This window comes from Canis aureus, chromosome 7, assembly GCF_053574225.1.
Source record: "Canis aureus isolate CA01 chromosome 7, VMU_Caureus_v.1.0, whole genome shotgun sequence".
In the NCBI taxonomy this organism is placed as follows: Eukaryota; Metazoa; Chordata; class Mammalia; order Carnivora; family Canidae; genus Canis; species Canis aureus.
In genome coordinates, this window is record NC_135617.1 from 70,647,265 (window position 1) to 70,675,121 (window position 27,857).

At 34.4% G+C, this 27,857-nt stretch overlaps 1 protein-coding gene across 2 annotated transcripts in view; it reads left to right on the top strand.

Moving 5' to 3' along the window:
• Nucleotides 1–27,857, top strand: part of LOC144316908 (butyrophilin subfamily 1 member A1-like) — a 73,841-nt gene that overhangs the window by 8,937 nt on the left and 37,047 nt on the right. The window contains exons 1-3 of one of the 2 annotated variants that reach the window (XM_077902658.1): nt 317–458; nt 2,756–2,854; nt 9,609–9,641. In XM_077902658.1, the coding sequence (XP_077758784.1) occupies nt 374–458; nt 2,756–2,854; nt 9,609–9,641 (217 nt within the window). In that variant the 5' untranslated portion in view covers nt 317–373. Of the gene's footprint in view, nt 1–316; nt 459–2,755; nt 2,855–9,608; nt 9,642–27,857 lie in introns of those variants that run through there. The other variant, XM_077902659.1, reaches the window with a different exon arrangement.

Sequence of the window (27,857 nt, forward strand, 5' to 3'; positions counted from 1 at the left end):
GGAGGCCCTGCATACTTCTCTGGTTGGGAGAAATCATGTGGGCAAGGGTTTCTGCTGTCTTCTGGGGGAATGACATGTCATGCTGGGACTGAGGCCAGCTTGGCTGAGAAAGGAAGTTCTACTAGAGTGCAGGGTGTGAGGCTTGGTGTATGCCAGTTAGGCAGTCAGTATTGGTATTGTGCTAGTTCCCACAGGTGGCCATGGGCTTCTGATAAGGGACAGGAAAGGGAAATGATGCCAGCTAGTTCCTTTGTTTTTGGAGAGGTGTCTCTGTGAACTCTCCCTCTCAGGGACACACTCTGAGGGGGGGAAATAATTTCCCCACTGTGCACCCCAGGTACTCTTCAGATCACTGTTTCCATGCTGCATCTCTATGAATTGTTTGCCTTCTTTCCAAGAGCAGCCCCAGTGCCTTCAAGACCTACTGGAGCCAAGCTCCCTGACATTTAATACTTCAGGTTAGTCCCCTTTGATGGCAAGAATTCATGAAATTTAACCACTTTCGCTTTCCAAGCCAATGACTATGGGAAATTTTCTCCTGGTTCATTCCTCTGTGTGTTCTCTCTCTCTCTCTCTCTCTCTCTCTCTCTCTCTCCCTCACTCTCTCTCTTTCTCTCTCTGTCACTCTCTTATCCTTCTTCATAAACAGAGCTTCCTCCCCTGTATAGAAGCCAGAGATCATTTCTTCCTTAAATTATGTCTATGCACTTCCTAAATTCTTCAATGTGGTATCTTATCTACCTTTAGTTGTGGAATTTTTTCTTGTCTTCAGGCCAGTTTCTGGGGTATTTAAGATTATTTGATAGTTACCAGTTGCATTCATAGGTGGAAGCAATCCTGGGGTCCTGCTAGTCTGCCACCATTTTCTCACTCTGTTGTTTTCTTGCTATAGTGTCATTGCATAATGAATACATGTAATTCAATAAGAAAATAATCCACTCCAATATAACTTAAGATGTTTTTTTCAAAGTCTACTTTGGCCTTCCCTTCTTTTCTTGTTTTGGCATGACTGGTATTCCCTGGTAATAAAACAAAGACAAAATGTAGTTGTATTGTTATAGTCAAGTGACTCAAATGATGTTATAACTCCATCACTGCACTACAAACTGTCTTGATTACAACTCCTCATCTTTGTTATTGTAGTGAAAAGCAGTTATAAGCCATACACCATGATTGAACATAGTTGAGTTCTGTGGACACTGACATTTGAATTTCATATTATTTTTGCATCACTTTTTTCTTTTTTTCAATGACTTTACCTTGTTTTTTCTTTTTTTTTCTTTAAATTCAACTTGCCAACATATAGTACATCCTTAGTTTCAGAGGTAATTTTCAATAATTCATCATTTGCATATAACACTTAGTAATCATGTCATGTGCCCTCCTTAATGCTTGTCACCCAGTTACCCTATCCACCCTTCAACAACCCACCCCTTCAGTAACTCTCAGTTTGCTTCCCAGAGTTAAAAGTCTCTCATGGTTTGGCTTCCTCTATGATTTTTCCCCTTCACTTTCCCCTCCTTTCTTTGTGGTTCCTTGCATTATTTCTTGTATTTCACATATGAGTGACACCATATGATAATTCTCTTTCTGTTATTGGCTTATTTCACTTAGCATAATACCCTCCATTTCCATTCATGTCGATATAAATGGTAGGTATTCATCCTTTCTGCTGGCCAAGTATTATTCCTTTATATAAATATACCACATCTTCTTTATCCATTGATCTGTTGAAGGACATCTCAGTTCCTTCCACAGTTTGGCTATTGTGGACATTGCTACTACAAACATTGGGGTGTAGGTACTCCTTCATTTCACTACATCTGTATCTTTGAGGTAAATACTCAGTAGTGAAATTGATTACTTGAAGGGTATCTCTATTTTTAACTTCTTGAGGAAACTCTATACAGTTTTCCAGAGTGGGCTGTACCAGCTGCATTTCCACCAACAGTGTAAGAGGGTTCCCCTTTCTCCACATCCTTGCCAACACTTATTGTTTCCTGTCTTGTTAATTTTAGCCATTCTGACTGGTGTAAGGTGGTATCACATCGTGGTTTTGATTTGTATTTCCCTGATGACAAGTGATGTGGAGCATTTTTTTCACATGTCTGATTTTAAAAACTGAAATCTATCCTGAAATCACAAATCTTCCAAAAATATATATTAGACTTGATTTGGTTTCTGGACCAAAGTCTGGCTATATCATTTTTGGCTCCATAGAGTATAGTAAAGTGATGAGAAGAGCCCTGAAACTTGACAGATATTCCCTCATTTACTGTGAAGTGTTCACACTCAAGAATTTTTCAAAACTCATGGAATGAGCATCTCCCTAACCTTTGGCCCACCCTGAGATATTCAATCCCATGCTGTCTTCTGAGTGGCTGCTGTCATCTCCTTAGCTTTATCTCTGAAAATTGCTTAGCTTTATCTCTGAAAATTGAAACTTGGTCATAGACCTATAGGTTACTGGAAGTATAGAATAAAACTTGTATGGTAGAAACAGCAATAAGGGAATCCTGGGTGGAGCAGCGGTTTAGCGCCTGCCTTTTGCCCAGGGCGCGATTCTGGAGACCCGGGATCGAATCCCACATCGGGCTCCCGGTGCATGGAGCCTGCTTCTCTCTCTGCCTGTGTCTCTGCCTCTCTCTCTCTGTGTGTGTGACTATCATAAATTTAAAAAAAAAAAAAAAAGAAAGAAACAGCAATAAGATGGTCTGGATGTTAATAAGAAAATTCTTTGGCATTGATTTTTCAGAGTTCCACCCTGGAGTAGATACAAACTTCAATTGCCTCTTACTCCTAGAGACCTTCATCATTATTATTTCTCTGTTCATAAAGGAATATCGTGATAGTGGTAAGTTAGTAAATATGTAAAATCATGATATCTTAAGTGTTTACTACTCTAATTTTGACATGGTTTCTGAATGATGATTATAACAGAGATAAGCAGGCTCTAACTTCATTATAAAAACAGAATTGGAGGTTAAAAATGTAATAGTCTCTTTTGTTTACTTTTCACTTTTTAAAAAAAGATTTTATTTATTTATTCATGACAGACAGAGAGAGAGAGAACAAAAGAGAGGCAGAGACACAGTCAGAGGAAGAAGCAAGCTTCCATGCAGGGAACCTGATGTGGGACTCGATCCCGGGTCTCCAGGATCACACCCCGGGCTGAAGGTCCTGCTAAACCACTGGGCCACCAGGGCAGACCACTTTTCACTTTTTATATTTACTTCTAAGCAACATATTTAAGAGAGATTTTGACAAACTACAATTCATCAAGTATATTATTCCCAGAATTATAAAGGTTCTGAAAACATGTCTCTAAAATTAACAGTATAAATAATATTTAACAGAGAAATCCACAGTATTTGAGTTACATGTAAAATATTTGATTATTTTGATAACTTGTCATTAAAAGAAGATTTTCTCTCTCTTCCATTATTTCAACTGTTAGGATTAGAAATAAATGGTTGAAGTTGTAAAGTACCATATTTGACTCTATATAAAAAAGAATTTTAATAATGAGATCTTTCTTTTTATTAAGTATTTTTCCAAAAAAGTCATGAGTTCAATCCACTGATAGCATTTAATCAAAATCTTAATGGTCACATGAAGGAGTTATTTTTCTAATTAGAGAATAGGTTCTTATATTAGAGAATGGATACTAAGTTAGATGGAGGATTAAAATAGAATATATTTTATCATAAACAACGTGAAAGTATAAGAAATTCTTAATTTTCAAGCAAAAGTTATGGGGAAATGTTAAGGAATTTTTACTACATTTTTTCACAATTTTTAACATTGTTTTCTGCAAAAAAAAAAAAACCTCATTAGAATAACATATTATACAGTACCTACAAATTCAAAAATCCTGAACATGTAGAAACAACCAAATAAATAAAGTGGGATTTTGTCACTATTCATAGAAGGCAATAGGAATAAATTATTATTATTGAATGAAATCCTACAAAATATATTTTATTCTGAAAACAAAAACACTGAATTAAAAATACTATTAAATAAAAGCAAGACAAAATAAAAAAATTTAAATGAATATAACATTGTCAACACAACAATAAAAATGGATATTGGTACAAAACAGAAGCAAAGTTTGAACAAATATATTTTAACATTCCTAATCATACATTGAAACACTCACTATACTATTAGAATCTGGTACAAAATATATAGTCATGCAATCTAATTTAAGAATTTCAGATACAAAATCTGTATAAGGACTAATTGCAAATATTTTACCAGAGACTATTATTAGAACTGACAATAGGAAAGCTGCTGTTTTAATCTCATAGGTGATAAAAGAGATAGACTGGTTTTTATTTGTGTGACTCTTGCCCCAATAAGTCATTATAACTCTAATGGGAATATTCAGACCTACGAAATTGCAAAGATTCTGCATGGTCAGCCCCAGATGTGGGCCCACAAAGCTAGTTATATCCATGTATTCTTATGTTAGTCCTCATAGTGCTACACATATACTGCATATGTAACCACTAAAATCCTGCAATGACATTTTTCATGAAAAGGATGTGTGCAGGACTGGCTTCATAGATATGCAATTTATGCAGCTGTTCAGGGCTCAGTGCTGAGAATATCCTTGGTATAATGTTCTTTCATTATATTGAATTTTTTGTAAGTTTATCTTTGAATATCTGTTTTATAAATGAAGTCCAGTAAGACAATAGACCATGCATATGAGCAGAGAAAGCAGTGAATTGATTCACAGTACATGCAAGCATTTGTGTTCCAGCAGCAGTCCACACACAGTGGGCTCAGGCTTCCAGGTAACACTATCGGTGCACCAACAGTGATTGGCCCAGTGCATTCCCAAATACCTGTGGCAGAACAGAACACCATGGGGCCAGGGAAGTGACTGGGCTTTGAACTGGGCCCAGATATGTGACAGTGACATTGGCAGCAGCAGCAGAAGTGGCATTAGTGGCTAAAGTTGTGGAGAAGAGGAGGTTTTCATGTGTGCAGGGAAAGGGCCTGCCATGGGAAGCCAACTTGTCCATCTGCCCCCAACCCCTATTCCTAAGGCATGTGCACAAATATTAACTCTCTGTTCCAAGTATTGGGAGAGGAACTGCCAGAGATTAGTCAGTATACTTTGCCAGTAAATAATTTTAAAATAAAAGTGTACAAATGGACATTGTAATGATTCATATGTGAAAGAATTCTTCAAACGGTTTAGAGTTTGGGTTTTGAAAAACCACTAAAACAATGCACAGAAAGATTCACAGGCTTGCAAATATTAGTTAAAGTTAAAGGTTGTCACATTCAATTTATAAAATAACATGTTTATACAAAGCTTTGGATGAACTAGTATTAATGAAGGTCATTTTTTAAAAAGATTTTATTTATTTATTCATGAGAGACACAGAGAGAGAGGCAGAGACACAGGCAGAGGAAGAAGGAGCCTTCATGCAGGGAGCCTGACATGGGATTCGATCCCGGGACTCCAGGATCATGCCCTGGGTCGAAAGCAGGCACTAAACCACTGAGCCACCCAGGGATCCCCGAAGAAGACCATTTTTGAGTTAATTTACTGTGTAATCAAAAATCCAACTTTACAGTACATTAAAAAAACATTTTGAGTTATAAACAAATACTGAAGCTACTTTCAGTTTCTTGTATAGCATATACCAGTTACTGGAAATGTCAGAGAAACATCAAAATAACATTGTACAAATTTACCTTTAAGGTAGAACTTCCTGATTGGCAGAGTAAGAATCTGCGTAAATACACTTCTCCAAAAAAGTAAATAAAAAATATACAAAAAAAAAAGGCAAGGAAAATACTGGGCTTATTGTCAAAATCAATCAACTCTAGAAATTAAACAATGTTGTGCAACAATTCACAGCTTATTTCTTTGGGAAGAACTGCTAAACTACATAAGAACAGTACAAGTTTGTGCATTGTAACATGGCCTACTCCTGTCCCTCTCTCTCCAACTCTGTGATAGCCTTTTTTTTTTTTTTTTTAAAGATTTTATTTATTTATTCATGACAGAGAGAGAGAGAGGCAGATGTGAGACTTGATCTTGGGTCTCCAGGATCACACCCCTGGCGGAAGGTGGCGCTAAGCCACTAGGTCACCGGGACTGCCCTGTGATAGCCTTTAAAACAGCAGCCTGGCAACAATGGTAGCTGTGAAACAAGCAAAGTATTGCCATATTGACCTGTCTCACAGCTCCCTGGAAAAGCACCATTCACAAGATGTTGCCATTATTTGATCAGGCTTAGAACTTCCTTAATGGGAAAAACTCTATCCTCAGGGAATTTGTCAAAAATAATCAACTGCACATTTTTACATCTACCTAGAAATATGATATCAGTCAGGCAAATAAGAATCGGAACAAAACTTTTAAAGGAAGATCTGGGCAATGAGATGTACAAAGGGGACTTTGAGAAATCCTGACTTGGAAATCTAGAAAACTGCTCGCACGTGCAGGGCTATGTTGAATGCCCAGGGGAGCCTAAGAGCATTCCAATCTCTCACCTCTAGCTGATTGAAGCTGGAAGCAGAAAATGGAGACTAAAGCAAAGTTGTAAACTTTCTAAGCAGACAGGCATATCCCAACCCATACAGAGAACCCCTTAGCAAAAGTTGGAAATGTTTTACCTCAAGGCAATAACAAAATCTCTGATTAATCATTAGCTGACCAATAAGCTAAGTAATCAGAGACTACAGTGGCTACACACTACAGGGAAGTCAAGAGTCAGGCAAATCACTAACCACATAAAGAGCAGCAACAACAATAACATGCCTTGGAGGAAGGAGAGGAATTGGATTTCTAGAGTTGACACAGTACTAGTTTTTATCCAAAAATTTGGAGACACACAAATACACAGGAAAGTATGGCCCATACATGAAAAAAAGGCAGACACTGTGCCTGAGGAACTTGGGGTGTTAAATGTTGGACTTATTAGGCAAAGATTTTTTAATTAAATTATTATAAATATATTAAAGCATGCAAGGAAATCAATTATTTGAATTAAAGAATTTTTTTTAAAGATTTTATTTATTTATTCATGAGAGACACAAAGAAAGAGAGACATAGGCAGAGGGAGAAGCAGGCTCCCTGTGGAGAACATGATGCGGAACTCAATCCCAGGACCCCAGGATCAGGACCTGAGCGAAAGGCAGATGCTCAACCCCTGAGCCACCCAGGCATCCCTGTAGCTTGACTTCTAAATGCTAAGCATTTAATATCTGAGAAGTATACTCAGTTGGCCCCATAAAATACCAGAACTCTAAGGCTGTTCCTCCAGGGAAACCTGGATATACACAGATGGGAGAAATTGCATAAACACACACATGCATATCACACACATGCAAAAATGATGAAACTCAAATGAGGTATGTTGCATAGTTAACAGTATTATACCCATGTCAATTTCTTGGCTTTGATATCTTACTACAGTTATACAAGATATTTTCTATCATTAGGGGGATCTGAGTAAAGAATATACAGAGCTTTATATAAAAATGTTTAAAGAAGGGAGGGAGACTATGGTTGCTGGGCTACATCAAGTAAAATAAAAGAGATTAGAAATGAAAAGAATGAAAATTCACAGCAGATAAATAGAAACTGGAAAAAATAAGGGCAGCCCAGTGGCTCAGCGGTTTAGCGCCGCCTTCAGTCCAGGGCGTGATCCTGGAGACCCGGGATCAAGTCCCACACAGGCTCCCTGCATGAAGCCTGCTTCTCCCTCTGCCTGTGTCTGTGCCTCTCTCTCTTTCTCATGAATAAATAAATAAAATCTTAAAAAAAAAGAAACTAGAAAAAATAGTTAAATCAAAATTTTAGAATTGAAAAATATAACATCTGAAATTTAAATATTACTGCATTAGCACAATAGGAAAATGCAGATGATAAGCAAAAAGACCAGAAGATGGAACATAAATCCACAGAATTTTCCTAGCTGAAGAACAGATAGGAAAACATAGACATAATGAACAAAAGCCTTGGAGATGTGAGATAATATGAAAAGTTCTAGCACAGGAAACAGTCAACAAAACTAAAAGACAACCTAAGAGATGTGGCAGATAGGAGATGATATTTGCAAATGACATATCTGATAAAGGGTTAGTGTCCAAAATATATAAAGTTCTCTATACAAAGGATATAAGCCATCCCCACATCTCTTCCAGCCTTATCTACAATAGCCAAATTATGGAAGCATCCCAAGTCTCTATCGATAGATTAATGGATAAAGAAGAAATAGAATATATACAAAATAGAATATTATTCAGCCATAAAAAAGAATGAAATCTTGCCATTTGCAACAACATGGATGGAGCTAGATAGTGTAAGAGAAACACCCAATAAACAACCTGATTAAAAGATGAGAAGACATAAATGGACATTTCCCCAAAGAAGATATACAGATGGCCAGAAGATGCATGAAAAGATGCTCAATATCACTCATTATCAGGGAAATGCAAGTCAAAATTACAATGAGATATCACCTCACACCCATCAAGTAACTAAAATTAACAACACCAGCAACAAGCCTAGAAATATTACAATCATAATTTTTGAAAACTGAAGATAAATAACTCTTGGAGGTATCTAACGTAAAACAACAAAGGAGAAATTTTCAAAACCAGGTTATTTCACACCAGAAATCATAGGAACAAGAATACAATAAAGTGAAATCATTAAAATACTGAAAGAAAAGACTGTCAACCTAGTAGTCTATATATTCAGTGAAAATAGACTTCAGCAAAAAAGACAAAATAAAAACTTTAATGCATGGAAAAAAGAAAAGTCAAGAAAAGAAGAAACTAGTTACCACATTTGTCCCATAAGAAATGCTAAAGAAACTTCTACAAGCATACAGGAAATAACAGAAGGAACAAATGAGAAGGGAAAAACATATGAATAGAAATAAGATAAAGAGATTGTGAATCCTGAAAATTAAAAATTTCTTCTATTTTGTTTTGAAAATGTGAAATAAGGAGTTTTCTCTTCATCCATAAACAGAAGATTTAATTAATTAATGACCTGATAAGTCTTACCCTCTTTTAATTTATTTTTATGTTGTATCAGTTATTTTAAAAAATTAATTATTTAATGCATTTATTTAGAGAAAAGGGAGGAAGTCAAAGGGAAATTTATCTCCACCAAAATAGAAAATATATTATTGAAGGAAAACCTGTCTTGGATAAAAGCATTGCTCTTGGTACTTTAGAATTTTGTAAAAGCAGAATTTGCTCCTAAAAGAACTAATATTTGATCATCTATATATCTTTATTTATGAATCACTTCACTTATTTTATCAATATTTTTCATATGATTTACAGAGAAAATAAAAAATGGTGAGTTTCAAATCTTAAATCACTTAGAAAGTGTATCATTGCAGCAAACTCAGTAAAAAGAAAATAAAAAGAATAAGACAATAAAAAGAAACGGGGTTCAGTAGCTTCACATTATAGCAAATAAAATTTTCCTCCCAGTATACCAATCTATTACCAACTCTATTGCTACACTTGCAATTTGTTTCAATTTAATATGTAACAGATTTTTCCTGTTTTGTTTTTTCTAAACTCTCCAAATTTTTGTCTATTTTCTTTTTCAGGAGCAAGGAGGGAAGAAACTAAGCAAAAGACAGGTAGGCATTTCATCTTCACATAAGTACAAATCATGCAGTTTAAGCAATGTCAGCTCTTGACTGATGAGAGTAGCACTGGGCATCTTGGCGTTGTGTTGAACCAAGGACTTTGTCTATTAGTAAATGAATTGGTGACCTTCTGTTATTTCATTTGCAGGTCCCTTCTATTGATTTGATTTCTTACTTTTATTGAGATAAAATTCAAACATTAAATAACATTAAATTAAATTAACCATTTTGACAGTTCAGTGGCATTTAGTACATTTAAAATATTTTATAATTATTACTTCCATCTAGTTCCAAAAAGAATTTCATCACCCCAGGTAAACTCCATACTCTTTAAGAAGTCACTTCTCATTCTCCTACCACTCCTAGTCTCTGGCAATCACTATCTGCTTTCTATTTCTGTGAATTTCCCTTTTCTGGTAGGATCTCATATCCATGGGATTAACAAATATGTGACATTTTGTGTCTGCCTTCTTTCACTTACATAAAATTTTTGAGGCTTGTATTCATATTGTAGTACATATCAGTACTTTATTCCTTTTTACGATTGAATAAGAAAGACTTCATTGTATGGGTGTAACACATTTTGTTTATCCATTGACCTTTGGGATTTATCTAGCTTTTGACTTTTGTGAGTAGTGCTGCTATGAATATCTTTGCACAGGTATTTGTTCAAATACCTGTTTTCAATCTGGGGGCTATAGACCCATGAATGGAATTACTGGATCATACAATATACTATGTTTAACTTTTACACAGTATGCCAAATTATTTTCCACTCTGGTAGTACTATTTTACATTACAAACAGCAATGTATTAGAGTTCCAATTTCTCCTCTACTCACCAATACTTGTTATTTTCCAATTTTTAAATTATGGTCTTACTGGTACCTATAAAGTGGTATCTCATTGTAATCTTGATGTGCACCTCCCTAATGACAAAAGAAGTTGAGCATATTTTCATGTCTTTCTTGACCATTTGTATATCCATGAATAAATGTCTATTCAGGTCTTCTGCTCATTTTCTTTTTGTTTTATTTTATTTTTATTTTTTTATTTGGAGTTCAATTTGCCAACATATAGCATAACACCCAGTGCTCATCCCACCTAGTGCCCCCTCAGTGCCCATCACCCAGTCACCCCAACCACCCGACCACCTCCCCTTCCACTACCCCTTGTTCATTTCCCAAGTTAGGTGTCTCTCATGTTTTGTTACCCTCACTGATATTTTCACTCATTTTCTCTCCTTTCCCTTTATTCCCTTTCACGAATTTTTATATTCCCCAAATGAATGAGACCATATAATGTTTGTCCTTCTCCGACTGACTTATTTCACTCAGCATAATACCCTCCAGTTCCATCCACGTCGAAGCAAATGGTGGGTATTTGTCGTTTCTAATGGCTGAATAATATTCCATTGTATACGTATACCACCTCTTCTTTATCCATTTTCTAAAAGGTTTGTTTTTCTTTTTGTCATGAAGTTGTAAAGCTTCTTTATATATTCTTGATATTAGGCCCTCAAAACATAATTTGCAAATATTTTCTCTCATTATGCACATTATCTCTTCACTGCTTCTGTTTTGATCCATAATTTTGACTTTTATGAATTCAGGTTTATTTATTATTTTTTTAAGATTTATTTTGTTTGAGAGAGAGAATTTGCGTGTGTGCGTGCACACGTGCATGTGTGCACATGAGTGGGGGAGGAGCAGAAATAGAGGTTCCTCATGCAGATTCTCCACTGCGTGGGGAGCCTGATTAGGGGCTAGTTCCCACAGTCTTGAGGTCATGACCTGAGCCGAAATCAAGAGTCAGATGCTTAACTGACTGAGCCACCCAGGTTCTCCACTGTACCTCTATTTTTTTAAAAAGATTTTTATTGTTTTATGCTCTCAAATTTTGGTCTTTGATCCATTTTAAGTAAATACTATATATACAGAAGAACATAAAATAATGAATAAGACAGGCCTGTGTATATAATTTAATAGTTGGAGGTTTTGGTTGACCATTTTCTTTTCTTTTTTTTTTTCTTTTTATTTTTTATTTATTTTTTTTTTGGCTGACCATTTTCAAAGCACTCTAAATGTCCTATCCTAATAGGAAAAATGAAGCATAATGTTAAATTGCTAATTAGATTGTTAAATAAAGTGGCTGAAATAAGAAAAAAAAAAGGTATGTCTTATACTATTCTTTAATTTTTTGAAGGTCTTCCAAACTCTTCACATAATATTGCTGTGTATTTCATAGTATTGCATAGCACTACATAGTTACATGGAGACTGTTGCTTTACCCTAATGCTTTTTTTTTCTCTTTTACTGAAAATATATTTTTCTAGTAATAGAATACTCACTTTGAATAAAATTCCACTCTGAAATAAGGACTGTGGGAAACTCAGCAAGTAATGTAGCCTTGCTCTAATCTCAGTTTATTCTTCTGCCTAAGCATCATAACTTCCGAAGTACTTCTGGTAACCAAATGTGATGCTGCTTATGAAGCATGTATCACAGTGCTTAGTGCAGAGAAAGCGCTTAATGAATGTCAGTGGGAATGCTGGGGATGGTGGTGACAATGACAATGATAATGATTATGATAATGATGGTAATGGCAATGGTGATGATTATGACAATGATATCATGCCTAAAGAAGACTTTAGGAAATTATTTTGAAGGGTTCAGTCACAAGAAATTTAATTAAATTTACAACTATTTTACTGCTTTACTATTTGACATGTTTGTTCTGTTTATTTTTTTTTAATTTTTTATTTATTTATGATAGTCACAGAGAGAGAGAGAGAGAGAGGCAGAGAGAGAAGCGCCAAACCGCTGCGCCACCCAGGGATCCCTGTTCTGTTTATTTAAGAGTCTATTTTATGGTTTGTCTCTCTCTTTTTTCACCTATTTCATTCTTTTAAATTCCATATATGAGTGAAATCATATGGTATTTATCTTTCTCTGACTGACTTATTTCGCTTAGCATAGTACACTCTAGCTCCATCCATGTTGTTGCAAAATGGCAACATTCTTATGGCTAAATAATATTCCATTATATATATTTATATATCATACATATATATTCCATTACATATATTATATTATATATTATATATATATAAAATGCACACCACAATTTCTTTTTTTAAAAGATTTTATTTATTCATGAGAGACACAGAGAGAGAGAGAGGCGCAGAGACACAGACAGGGAGAAGCAGGCCACTTTCAGGGAGCCTGATGCACACCACAATTTCTTAATCCATTCAACAATCAATGGGTATATGGGCTCTTTCCATAATTTGGCTATTGTAAATAATGCTGCTATAAACATCAGGATGCATGTGCCCCTCTGAACCAATATTTTTCTATACTTTGGGTAAATACCTGGCAGGCAATTGCTGGATCATAGGGTAGTTCTATTTTTAACTTTTTGAAGAAATTCCATACTGTTTTCCAGAGTGACTGCACCAGTTTCCACTTTTGAAGCCTTATGAGCAATTCTACTAGGAATATTCACATACACATCTTTGAGTGAAAATGTATTTTATTTCTCTTGGTTATACACTTAGGAATGGGAATTCTAAATCATAAGATAAATTTATGTTTAACATTTAATAAAATCATCAAACTGTTTACCAAAATACCATTTTACATTTGGGCAGCAATGCATGACACCATTTGTTATTATCTATAATCCTTATTATGTTGAATATTTTATCATGTGGTTTATAACCATTTTGTATTCCTTCCTTGATGAAATATCTATTATTTTGCCTTTAAAATTTTTTTATTTAAAAAAAGATTTTATTTGAGAAAAACAGCAAGCTAGAGAGAGAGTGCACATGTGGAGGTAGGGTCAGAGGGAGAAGGAGAATCAGACTCCCCACTGAGCAAGGATTTCCCCATGGGGCTCTATCCCAGGATGCTGGGAACATGACCTAAGCTGAAGGCAGATGCTTAAACAACTAAGCCATCTAGGCATCTCTATTTTGTCATTTTTCAATTGGAATGTTTGTCATCCTATTTTTTACTTTTAAGAAATCTTACATATTTGGATACAAATCTTTTATCAGATAAATCATTTGAACAAATTTTCTTCTAGTCTGTGTATTGTTCTTTCACTTTCTTATCAGTGTATTTTAAAACATAGCGGTTTTAATTTTGATGAAGTCCAATATAGCAGTTTATTTTATCATAAGCTTTTGGCTTCCTATCTCAGAAGTCCTTGCATAATTCAAAGTTTCAAATATTTTTCTCCAATTTTTACTTACTGAAGGTTTTATAGTTTTAGCTCTTGCCTTTAGGTCTATGACACATTTTGAGTTCAAATTTTGTGTAGCGTGAGGGAAAGATCCCAAGACATCTTTTTGCATGTGGATATCTGATGTGCCAGCACTGACTCTTGAAAAGACTATACCTTTCCCCCATTGAATTGCCTTGGCATCTTTTGAAAAAATCAAATGATCATGAGTTTATTTCTGGTTTCAAAATTTTATTCCACTGATCTATTTGTCTGTCTTCATGCCAACACCATGTTCTCTTCATGTAGAATAAAAACAATAAATTCATGTAGAATAAGATAATAAATAATTAAAATTAAATAAATAAAAATAAATTCATGTAGAATATAAACAATAAATCACTGAAATGAAAAACATCAATTCATAATTTTATACTCCATGAAAAAAATCTTTTAAGAATACAGATAAAATAAAGGAAAACTAGGAGACTTCATCACTAAGAAATCTATTCTAAAAATATGACAAAAAAAGCTGTTCTGAAAGGAACACAATAGGAAACAATAGATAAAGGAAAACAATAGCATAGGGAAAACTAGGAACATCAGAAATTAATAGAAGCAACAAAAATAATAAATGTGTAGGTAAATGTGAAATAATATTTTCTAAGTTTAATATTTAAACTTAAAAATATGAATGACTATTGAATATAATAATTTTAACAGTGTGTGTTTCTCAGATATGTGAAATATACACCTGAAAACTATGACATAAGAAAAGGAAAGTAATAATGCACGTATGAATTTAAGATGTCTACATTTTACTTGAAGTGGTGGAATATTCATTCTAAGTGGAATAAGAAAGTTTAGGTATGAACTTTTTAAATTCCTAGAGCAAATGTAAACAAATAGAATGTAAAGATTTATTGCCAAAATACAAATACAATAATTAAGTTAAAATAGAATACTAAAAAGTGCTAGAATAACTCACAAGAAGGCAAGAATGAGGGAACAGAGAAAAAAGTACAGGGACAAACATTAACCAGATGTAATACAGCGGTTCAAATCTATCTTAACAGCGGTTAAGATAGATATCTTAATTCTAAATGAACTAAATATGTCAATCAAAATGCCAGAGATCATCATATTGGACTTTTTGAAAGGCCCAATTACACACTATTAGAAACCCACATTGAAAACAAATATTGGTTAAAATAAATAAAAAATATAAATAATAAATAAATAGGATAGAAAAATATGTACAATACTAACATATGCTGGAGAAGACATATTAATAAGAAAAATAGAACACAAAATATAAGGGATACAATTAGACATTAAATAATCATAATGGGGGCCTAGCTCAGATTATGATGCTAAGGTCTTGGAATCAAGCCTCATGTCAGGTTTCCTGCTCAGCGAGGAGTCTGCTTCTCTCTCTTCCCTCTGCCCCTTCCCCGGCTCACTCACTCTCTCATTCTCTCTCTCTCTTCTCTCTCTGTGTCTCTCAAATAAATAAATAAAATCTTTAAAAACAAGAACAAACAAAAAACCTCAGTAAATTCTTTGAGATCATTAATACTCCTAAATTAACAGAAAATATTAACTTTGTAGCAAAACGTCAAATACATGAAGTGAAAACTGATAGAAAGGCACCTGGATAGTTGGGCATTGGCCTTTGACTCAGGTCATGATCTCAGGTCCTGAGATTGAGTCCCAAATTGGGCTCCCTACAGGGAGCCTTCTTCTCTCTCTGCCTACGTCTCTGCCTCTCTCTGTGTCTCTCATGAAAAAATAAATAAAATCTTTAAAATAATAATAATATTTGAAGATATCAACATTCCTCTTTCAGTTGACAGGAAACAATAGGATTTAGAATAACTAAATAACAATCTCAATCAATTTGACATTGATAAAACACTCTACAAATGATTGTAGAACTGTTTTCAATTGCACATAGAACATAAACTAAAAACAAAATCCAGGTGACAGACATATTTTAACATGTTTGAAGTAATAGAAATCATACAAATTGTGTTCTATGATCATAAATTAATTATATATCAGTAACAGAAATATGAACAAATTATACACTACCCCCCAGGATTTGGATATTAAACAACACACTGCTAAACAGAATATGAATCAAGGAGGAAATAATCAAGAAATAAAAAATATTTTGGATGAAAATGAAAATGCATCATATCATTATTTATGAGTGTCGTTAAAACAGTACTTAGAGAAGAATTTATTATATTCTTATATTCAAAAAGTCTCAAATTAGTTTTTTTATTTATTTATTTATTTAAGTCTCAAATTAGTTATCTAAAACTCCACATTAAAATTCTTTAAATGAACAAAATAAACTCAAAGCAATTAAAAGGAAATAAACAATAAAGATAATATCAGAAATGAATTCTATTGAAAGCTGAAAAATAGAAAAAATTAATAGCTAAGTTTGTACTTTGATAAAATAATGAAATTGATCAACCCCTAGCCAGACTGGCAAGTAAAACATATACATGTATGTATGAGAAGGCAAAAATTACCAAGATTAAGATGAAAGAAGGCAATGACTAAAGACTTAGAGACATTAAAAAATAGACAATATTGTGATCAAAGTTCAAGCCTATACATTCAACAAATTATAAGAAATACGCAATTTCCTTGAGAAATGCCAATGGCAAAAATTATTACAGAATAAATAGATAATCTAAATTGTCCTATGTCTACTGAATAAATCGAATTTGTAATTTAAAATTTTTCAACAGAGAAAAATCCAAGCCCAGCTGGTTTCAATGGGAATTCTACTGAACATCTGAAGCAGTAACATCAGTTTACAAACCACTTCCAGAATATAAAAGAGATAGAAAAATATTTTATCTCGCTTTATAAAATCAACATTATCATGATACAAAAAATCAGATAAAAATTCTAAAAGAAAAGTACAGGTCAATATTTCCAAGAACATAGAAAAAAATTCTCAAAATATATTAGCAAGTAAATACAGCAATATATGCAAAAGATAATATAGTGTGATTAAATCAAGTTTATTCCAGGAATGCAAAACTGGTCCAAGATAAAAAAAAAAAAGTGACGAATATAAATTACCATAGCATGATCTAAAAAAGAAAAATAATGTGATCACTACAATAAAGACATAAAACATATTCAATAAAAATTAAATATCCATACTTCTATTCTTGTTGAAAACTATCAACAAACTAGAAATATAAGTGAAAGTCTTTAACCTGATAAAGGGCATCTACAAACAAAAAAACTACAGTTAACATCACAATGAATGAAGACTGAATGCTTTTCCTGCAAAACTGGATGAGAGACATGGATGTCTGCTCTCATCACTCTCATTAAACATCATAGTTGGTAGAGATTCTAGCCAGATCAATAAGGCAAGAAACAGAAATTAAACTATGCATATTGGAAAAGAATAAATAAGACATTCTCTATTTCTGGGTGATATGATTGTCTACATAAGGGGATACAAGAAATCGGACTCTAGAAAGAATAAGTAAGTTTAGTAACAGAAAATTAGTCCCGTAAAAATAAATTAAATCAAAAAGCAAAAAAAAAAAATGACTAAACAAAGATTGGGACCTGGTAGATCAAAATCTAAATGTGGAAAAGGGACTTGAAACTATGTGGGAAGTAAAGTGGCTACCCAGGAGAACTATTCCCTCTGGGGAAAATGTCTTATTGATAGAGAAAAGAAAGGAGGAAAGAATCAACTAAGGGAGATGAATGAAGGCTCATTTAGAATGGAAGAGGAAAAAAAGATAGATAATTGGTCTCCCCTGTTGCCAAAACCATTAATAAAGTAACTGTAAAGATGAGAACATAAGTAATAAATAAAAACATCTTTGGGCAGCCCCGGTGGTGCAGCGGTTTAGCGCCGCCTGCAGCCTGGGGTGTGATCCTGGAGACCCAGAATCGAGTCCCACATCGGGCTCCCTGCATGGAGCCTGCTTCTCCCTCCGCCTGTGTCTCTGCCTCTCTCTTCGCTCTCTCTGAATGAATGAATAAATAAATCTTTAAAAAAATAAATAAATAAATAAAAACATCTTTAAATACTCTGTCCATTAAATAAATGAAGAGAAATACCCAAGCAATTTCCATACATGACTTTAAGTAAAAGTCAGAAAATGCAAACGAAGTCCTTTGTGCAAACAAAAATATCCCCTAAATTAAGTATAAAACTGAAGAAGTCAGTTATATCATATTGTAAACTGTATTAAATATGTTTAAGCAAGCATTTCAAGACATGGGGGAAAAAAAGAACACCTTGAATCAAAAATGCAAATACAAAGGCAGAAATGCAAAAATAATAAAGAAATTGCACAAAGGTTCACCGAAATCAGAAAGGAAATTTTAAAAGAATAAAGAATAAAGATAATAGAATAAAGATAATAAATTTTGTAAAGAATATTGAAGAAAACAAAAAAATGGAATTTTTAAAGGTTTCTCTTTTAAGTAAAAAGGATCAGAAACAAGTAGTAGAAATGCCAGAAAAAAAGATTGAACATTCCATATTAGTGATTCAAAATCTTGAAAATCAAGAAGAATGAAGAAAATTGAAAAAGAAGAAAATCAAAATAGTGAACCAGTAATCATATTTAAAAGCAAAATTCATGGGATGTCTGGGTGGGCTCAGTGGTTGAGCATCTATCTGCCTTTGGCTCAGGGCATAATCCTGAGTCCTGGCATCAAGTCCCACATTGGGTTCCCTGTGGAGAGCCTGCTTCTCCCTCTGCCTATGTCTCTGCTTCTTTCTCTGTGTTTTTCATGAAAAAAAAAAATAAAATCTTTTTAAATAAAATAAAAACGCATGAAAAATTTTCAAGTAAAAGAAAAATTGACCCAGAAAAATTAATTCTGAAACAAATTCTAGTATTAATATCAAAGGTTAAAGATAAATTTAAAAAATCTTTAGGATCCCCAGAAGAAAAGAAAGACTACCACCAAAAAAAAAAAAAAAAAAAAAAAAAAAACTTTTATCAGTAGTATATTTTTCAAAAACAATACAAAATTGAAGCAATTTTTCAGGAAACTTAAGAAAGGAGGATATTAGTCCTAAGGATTCTAGTAAAGGATAAGCTTTAACCAACCAAAAGATGACTGAGAAACTTTAACAAATAACAGTGAAAGAATGATGCCAGCAAAATGCAAGTATGAAGCTCTCTTGATCCTCAAGAAAACCCAAACAGAGAAATTGGCTGAATAAATTTTTTTTTAATTTATTTTTATTTTTATTTTTTTTGCTGAATGAATTTTTAAGTGTTCTGGAAAATAGTCAAACATCTACAGTAACCAAATGAATGTCCAATTAAGACTGAAACATGTTCAAATGATAAGAAAGTTTGTAGCATATTTACTTGCCTTTTGCCCTCCTCTACCACAAGGGTTAGGGGAAATATCAGCACACCTCCCACTTCTGTTCCTTATTTACAACAGTCTAATATGCCTGGGGACTACCTTCAGGGCTGATATCTGTCTTATCTAATTTGGATCTTAGACATGAAAAAGTGCAATGCATTTGTTAAAGAAAGTAGTAAGGAGCCTAGACCCAGAAACCCTTTTGGCAAGTCATTAGAGGTGGAGACATACAATAGACAATCTCAGACTCTGAGAGACATGGGAGGAAACTCTGGAAAGTTAAGGAATTTAAAAGTACCCAGGTACATGAGAGAATTGAGAAAAACACATGAAGACCAACATAAGACACTGCTCAAAAGAGACCGGAGAAAACCTTAAGCTTTCATCTTGGTATTATCCCTACGCTCAGATCATGCCCAGCTAATCAGTGAAGGAATTCCTTGGTACAGAAAGATTCAGGAAAGACTGGGGGAGGGCTACTTTTTCAAATGTATAAATTTCAACAATAACAACAATAACAACAAAATAAAGGCATACAAATAACAAGAAAACATTACCATCAGATGAAGAAAATAAATTTGCAGATCATACCAGAGGAAACACAGACATCAGGTTTACAGACAAAGTTATTCAAAACTGTCTTAAATATATACAGAGAACTGAATAAAAACACAGACAAATAACTAGAAGAAATCAGAAAGACAATATAGTAACAAAATGAAAATATCACTACAGAAATAGAAATTATAGAAAAGAACAAAATAGAAATTCTGGAACTAAAAAATATAATAACTATTAGAGATGTTCAATAACACATGTGAGTAGGCAGAGGAAAGAATCAGTGAATTGAAGATAGGATAGTTGAAAAGGTTGAGTCTGAGGAGTTGGAAGAATATAGAACGGAGTAAAGTGAGTCTAGTCTAAGAGGTTTGTGGGATATTATCAAGAGAGAGCAAATATATGTGTGATGGAGGCCCAAGCAGTAGGAGAGAGAAAGAAAGAGAGATTATATAAATAATGGCTGAAAATTTCTGAAATTTGATAAAATATGTGGATCTACAAATCCAAGAAGCTCAATGAACCCTCCAAGAAAAATATATGAAAAGTGATTCACAGCAAATGGTATAATCAAACTTTTGAAACGTAAAGACAGAGTCTTGAAAACAGCAAGTGAGAAGTGACTCCTCAAATATAAGGGATGCTCAATAAAATCATTCGCCTATTTCTCTCCAAAGACCTTGGAGGACAGAAAGGGAAGGCAGCTATAATGGGGAGAAAAACTTGTCAGCCAAAAATACTATACCTAGAAAAACTGAGCTTCAAAATAAAGGAGAAATTAACATTCTCAGGTGAAAATAAGCTGAAGCATACCTTAAAAATAGGCCTGTCCTACAAGAAATGCTGAAGGTATTCCTTCAGGTTGAAATAAAAGAATGTTAGATGGGAACTGAAAGCCATATAATGCTATAAAGATCACCAAGAAAGGGAAATAAATGGGCAAATATAAAAAAACAATATTATTGTGATTTTGATTTGTGATACCACTTGTTATTTTCTCTAGCATTTAAAAAAACAAATGCATAAAGAGTTATTATAAATCTATATGAGTCCAAAATACATAAAGAGGTAATTTGTGACAATTTTAATAACATAAACTGGGGACAGAACAATGGAGGTGTATAAAAGAATTTTTGGTGGAACAGATCAACAGAACCAGGAGTTGGTTCTTTGAAAGAATTAATAAGATAGATAAACCATTAGCCAGCCTTATTAAAAAGAAGAGAGAGAAGACTCAAATTAATAAAATCATGAATGAGAAAGGTGAGATCACTACCAACACCAAGGAAATACAAACGATTTTAAAAACATATTATGAACAGCTATATGCCAATAAATTAGGCAATCTAGGAGTAATGGATGCATTCCTGGAAAGCCACAAACTACCAAAACTGGAACAGGAAGAAATAGAAAACCTGAACAGGCCAATAACCAGGGAGGAAATTGAAGCAGTCATCAAAAACCTCCCAAGACACAAGAGTCCAGGGCCAGATGGCTTCCCAGGGGAATTTTATCAAACGTTTAAAGAAGAAACCATACCTATTCTCCTAAAGCCGTTTGGAAAGATAGAAAGAGATGGAGTACTTCCAAATTCGTTCTATGAGGCCAGCATCACCTTAATTCCAAAACCAGACAAAGACCCCACCAAAAAGGAGAATTACAGACCAATATCCCTGATGAACATGGATGCAAAAATTCTCAACAAGATACTGGCCAATAGGATCCAACAGTACATTAAGAAAATTATTCACCATGACCAAATAGGATTTATCCCTGGGACACAAGGCTGGTTCAACACCCACAAAACAATCAATGTGATTCATCATATCAGCAAGAGAAAAAACAAGAACCATATGGTCCTCTCATTAGATGCAGAGAAAGCATTTGACAAAATACAGCATCCATTCCTGATCAAAACTCTTCAGAGTGTAGGGATAGAGGGAACATTCCTCGACATCTTAAAAGCCATCTATGAAAAGCCCACAGCAAATATCATTCTCAATGGGGAAGCACTGGGAGCCTTTCCCCTAAGATCAGGAACAAGACAGGGATGTCCACTCTCACCACTGCTGTTCAACATAGTACTGGAAGTCCTAGCCTCAGCAATCAGACAACAAAAAGACATTAAAGGCATTCAAATTGGCAAAGAAGAAGTCAAACTCTCCCTCTTCGCCGATGACATGATACTCTACATAGAAAACCCAAAAGTCTCCACCCCAAGATTGCTAGAACTCATACAGCAATTCGGTAGCGTGGCAGGATACAAAATCAATGCCCAGAAGTCAGTGGCATTTCTATACACTAACAATGAGACTGAAGAAAGAGAAATTAAGGAGTCAATCCCATTTACAATTGCACCCAAAAGCATAAGATACCTAGGAATAAACCTCACCAAAGATGTAAAGGATCTATACCCTCAAAACTATAGAACACTTCTGAAAGAAATTGAGGAAGACACAAAGAGATGGAAAAATATTCCATGCTCATGGATTGGCAGAATTAATATTGAGAATACGTCAATGTTACCCAGGGCAATATACACGTTTAATGCAATCCCTATCAAAATACCATGGACTTTCTTCAGAGAGTTAGAACAAATTATTTTAAGATTTGTGTGGAATCAGAAAAGACCCCGAATAGCCAGGGGAATTTTAAAAAAGAAAACCATATCTGGGGGCATCACAATGCCAGATTTCAGTTTGTACTACAAAGCTGTGGTCATCAAGACAGTGTGGTACTGGCACAAAAACAGACGCATAGATCAGTGGAACAGAATAGAGAATCCAGAAGTGGACCCTGAACTTTATGGTCAACTAATATTCGATAAAGGAGGAAAGACTATCCATTGGAAGAAAGACAGTCTCTTCAATAAATGGTGCTGGGAAAATTGGACATCCACATGCAGAAGAATGAAACTAGACCAGTCTCTTTCACCATACACAAAGATAAACTCAAAATGGATGAAAGATCTAAATGTGAGGCAAGATTCCATCAAAATCCTAGACAAGAACACAGGCAACACCCTTTTTGAACTCGGCCATAGTAACTTCTTGCAAGATACATCCACAAAGGCAAAAGAAACAAAAGCAAAAATGAACTATTGGGACTTCATCAAGATAAGAAGCTTTTGCACAGCAAAGGATACAGTCAACAAAACTCAAAGACAACCTACAGAATGGGAGAAGATATTTGCAAATGACATATCAGATAAAGGGCTAGTTTCCAAGATCTATAAAGAACTTATTAAACTCAACACCAAAGAAACAAACAATCCAATCATGAAATGGGCAAAAGACATGAAGAGAAATCTCACAGAGGAAGACATAGACATGGCCAACATGCATATGAGAAAATGCTCTGCATCACTTGCCATCAGGGAAATACAAATCAAAACCACAATGAGATACCACCTCACACAAGTGAGAATGGGGAAAATTAACAAGGCAGGAAACAACAAATGTTGGAGAGGATGTGGAGAAAAGGGAACCCTCTTACACTGTTGGTGGGAATGTGAACTGGTGCAGCCACTCTGGAAAACTGTGTGGAGGTTCCTCAGACAGTTAAAAATATACCTGCCCTACGACCCAGCAATTGCACTGCTGGGGATTTACCCCAAAGATACAGATGCAATGAAACGCCGGGACACCTGCACCCCGATGTTTATAGCAGCAATGGCCACGATAGCCAAACTGTGGAAGGAGCCTCGGTGTCCAACGAAAGATGAGTGGATAAAGAAGATGTGGTTTATGTATACAATGGAATATTACTCAGCTATTAGAAATGACAAATACCCAACATTTGCTTCAACGTGGATGGAACTGGAGGGTATTATGCTGAGTGAAGTAAGTCAGTCGGTGAAGGACAAACATTATATGTTCTCATTCATTTGGGGAATATAAATAATAGTGAAAGGGAATATAAGGGAAGGGAGAAGAAATGTGTGGGAAATATCAGAAAGGGAGACAGAACGTAAAGACTGCTAACTCTGGGAAACGAACTAGGGGTGGTGGAAGGGGAGAAGGGCGGGGGGTGGGAGTGAATGGGTGATGGGCACTGGGGGTTATTCTGTATGTTAGTAAATTGAACACCAAGAATTTTTGGATTCAGTTGAAGTTAAGTTGGTATCAATTCAAAATTATATTATTATAACTTCAGAATGTTATATGTAATCTTTTTGAAAGATGTAATCCCTCCCAAAATATATATCTATAATATGATTAATAAATACATATGCTTTACTTATAATAAAATATATTTATAATATTTATATATAATAAAATATATACTTTATAATGCATATATACACACACAATATGCAAAGCACAAAAAGAAATGAGAAGAAAATTAAATTACATCACAAAAAAATCTACAAAACACAAAAGCAGGCATTAGTGAGGAAAAAAGGGACAAAAATGCTTTCAGACATACAGAGAACAAATTACCAAGTGATTAATGTATCCATTGCTTATCAGTAATTATGTTAAGTGTAAGTAGGTTAAAATCCCCAATTAAATCATAGATTGAGAGATTAATAAGAGAAAAATAATCCAATTTTACATTGTCCAGAAAGGACTCACTAGCTCATCTGCCACAAATAGATTGAAAGTGAAAGAATAAAAAATGTATTTCGTGTAAATAACAACCAAAAGAGAACTGGGGTGCCTATACTAATATCAAAGTAGAATTTAAATAAAAAACTATTACAAGAGATAAAGAATGATGTTGTGAAATGACAAAAGAGTCAATTCGCCAAGAACATATAGCAATCATAAACATATACACCCAACACCAGTACTTCAAAATACATGAAGCAAATATTGGCAGCATTTAAAGAGGAATTAAATAGCTCTTCAATAATAGTTGGAGATCTCAGTACCCAACTACCAACAATGGATAGAACTAGACAGATTATCGCTAAGAAATAGAAGTCTTGAACAGCACTGAAATACAATTGAATCTAACAAACATATACACAACATTGCACTCAACAAAAGGAGAATACACATTTTTATTGTGTATCAAACATGCTTCAGGATAGATTATATGTTAGACAAAAAACTCCAATTCTTAATAAGTTTTAACGGACTGAAATTATACAAAGTTTTTTTTTATCACAATGGACTGAATGTGGAAATCAAGAGCAGAAGGAAAAATTAGATTATCCCCAAATATGTGGGAATTAAACAACATGCTCTTAAACAACAAATCTGTCAAAGAATAAATCACAAGATAAATTAGAATATACCTATGGACAAATGAGAAGGAAAATATGGCATGCAAGATGTATCAGAGGCTGCAAAGGCAGTGCTAATAGGAATATTTATAGCCTTAAATGCCTAACCTAAAAAATAAGAAAGAATTCCAATTAACAACCTCATTTTATGCCTTAAGAACTAGGTAAAGTAACAAACTAAACCCAAAGCTAGCAGAACAAAGGAAATAATAAAGACAAGAGTGATTTAAAAAAAATACAGAATAAGGAAAATCAATCAACCCAAATACTGATTCTCTAAAATAATTAATAAAATTGACGAGTCTCTCACTTAATTGACTTTAAAAAGGGGGGAAGACACAAATAACTAAAATCAGAAAGGAAGTGTGATCTTATAATTATTTTATAGAGGTTTAAAGTATCATAAGAAAGTACTATAAGCAATTGTACACAAATTGGATAACCTATATGAAATGCAAAATTCCTAGAAACACACAACATACTAAGACTGAATGATGGAGATACAGAAAATCTAAACAGACCCATAACTACTGAGGAGATTGCATTGGTAATTAAAAATCTCCCCACAAATAAAACCATTAAACATCTCTCCACGAATCTTCCCGGGACCAGATAGTTTCAATGGCAAGCTCAATCCAACATTTAACAAAGAACTAAAACCAATAGTTCACAAAATCTTCAACGTTGAAGATCAAATGTTTCCTAACTCATTCTATGAGAACACCATTATTCTGATACCAAAGCAAAACAAAGACGTTTGAATATTGATATCAGCAAGAATCCTCAACAAAATATGAGCATAGGAAAGTAAGCATTTAGATGTGCCCCCTATGGAGTTTATTTCTATCTTGCCTCATGGAGCACCAAATTACCTGCAGTGTCTGGTGACTTCACACAACTACTAACAAAGGAAAAGGGAGGCTATGCTCCTACAGCAAGAACTGCTTTGTAGGATTGGGAAAAAAGGCAGAACTTGGGTTTTTCCTCCATCAAGGAGAGAAGTGAAAGAGGACTTACCCCCAGTAACACAGACCACTTTACATGGACTTGGTTTCCATCTGGCCTCATTTTGAGTGCCTGACAGCAGCAACAAAGTAAAGTTTTCTTCCACAGCTGGCACTGTTTGGTTTGATTGAGATGAGGAAGACTGAGGGTTTTTTTTTTTTTTTGATTTTTGTTTTCAAAAAAGGAAGGAAGGGAGGGTGTCATTGGCCATAGTTGTAGAGTGCACTCCCCAAAAGGTCAGCCTCAAACACTGCAGACCAGTGAAATTATCTCTCAGTCAAAACCAGTCCATAAAGACCGGGAGAAGTAGCTTCATTTTCAAACATGCAGACAACAAAGCAAACATTCGAGGAACACGAAGAATCAAGAAAACATGGCACAATCAAAGGAAGAAGGCAAATCTCCGGTAACTAACCCTAAAGAATGGAGATCTGTAAATTGTCTGACAAAGAATCGAAAATAATAATCTTGGGATCCCTGGGTGGCGCAGCGGTTTGGCGCCTGCCTTTGGCCCAGGGCGCGATCCTGGAGACCCGGGATCGAATCCCACATCGGGCTCCCGGTGCATGGAGCCTGCTTCTCCCTCTGCCTGTGTCTCTGCCTCTCTCTCTCTCTCTCTCTCTCTCTCTCTCTCTGTGACTATCATAAATAAATAAAAATTAAAAAAAAAGAAAATAATAATCTTAAAGAAGCTCAGTGAGTTACAGTGGAACACAAATGGACAACTCAACAAAAGCAGGTAAAGAATACATGAATAAAATGGAAGTTCAACAGTAAGAAATTTTTTTAAAGAAACAAATAGAAATACTGTAGCTGAAGAGTATGAAAACTAAATTGAAAAATTCACTAGAGGTTTTCGAAAACAGACTTGAATGAGCAGAATGTACAACCAATAAAAACAAAGGTCATTTGAAATTATGCTCTCACGGGAACAAAAAGAGAAAAAGAGAGAAGAGAGTCTAATGGGCTATGGGAATCAATCAAGTGAATCCATATGTGCATTATGAGACTCCCACAAGAAGAGAAAGAAACAGAGTGCAGAAAGTCTATTTAAAGATATATTTACAAAGACAAGGAAATAGACATCCAGGTTCATGAAGCCCCAAGAATATAAATAAGTTTAATGTATGCATTATAATTAAATTATCAAAAGTCAAAGACAAACAGAGAATTTTTAAAGTGTAGGAAAAATGATCCATGAAAAAAAGAAGCCCCCATTAAGAGTGTGAGTGGATTTCTCAGCAGAAATCTTACAGGTCTAGAGAGAGTAAGATATGTTCAAAACACTGAAAAAGTGCCAAACAAGAATATTATGCCCAGAAAATCTGTACTTCAAAAATAAAGGAGAGACAAACATTCTCATATAAAGGGGTTCTTCATCACTAGTGATGCCTTATATGTCTAATTCTTCAAGCTGAAATGAAAGGAAACTAATCAGCAGCATGAAAGCACATGAAAGTATAAAACTCCCTGGTAAAAGTATAATTAAATACAATATATTCTAATACTGTATTGTGGTACATAATCAATTTCAACTCTAGTATGAAATTTAAAAGATAAAAGTATTTTAGAAATAATAACTATAATAATTTATTAATGGATACACGATATAAAAAGATGTAAGCTGTGACATCAATAATACATAGTGTGGGGAGGAGGAAAAGTGTAATGCTGTCCAAAGCAATCAAAAGTTGCTCACAGTTTAAAACAGACTGTTATATCCATAAGATGCTTTATGCCAGCCTCATATTTATGTAAACACAAATAAAAAACTTGTAGTAGATACACAAACTA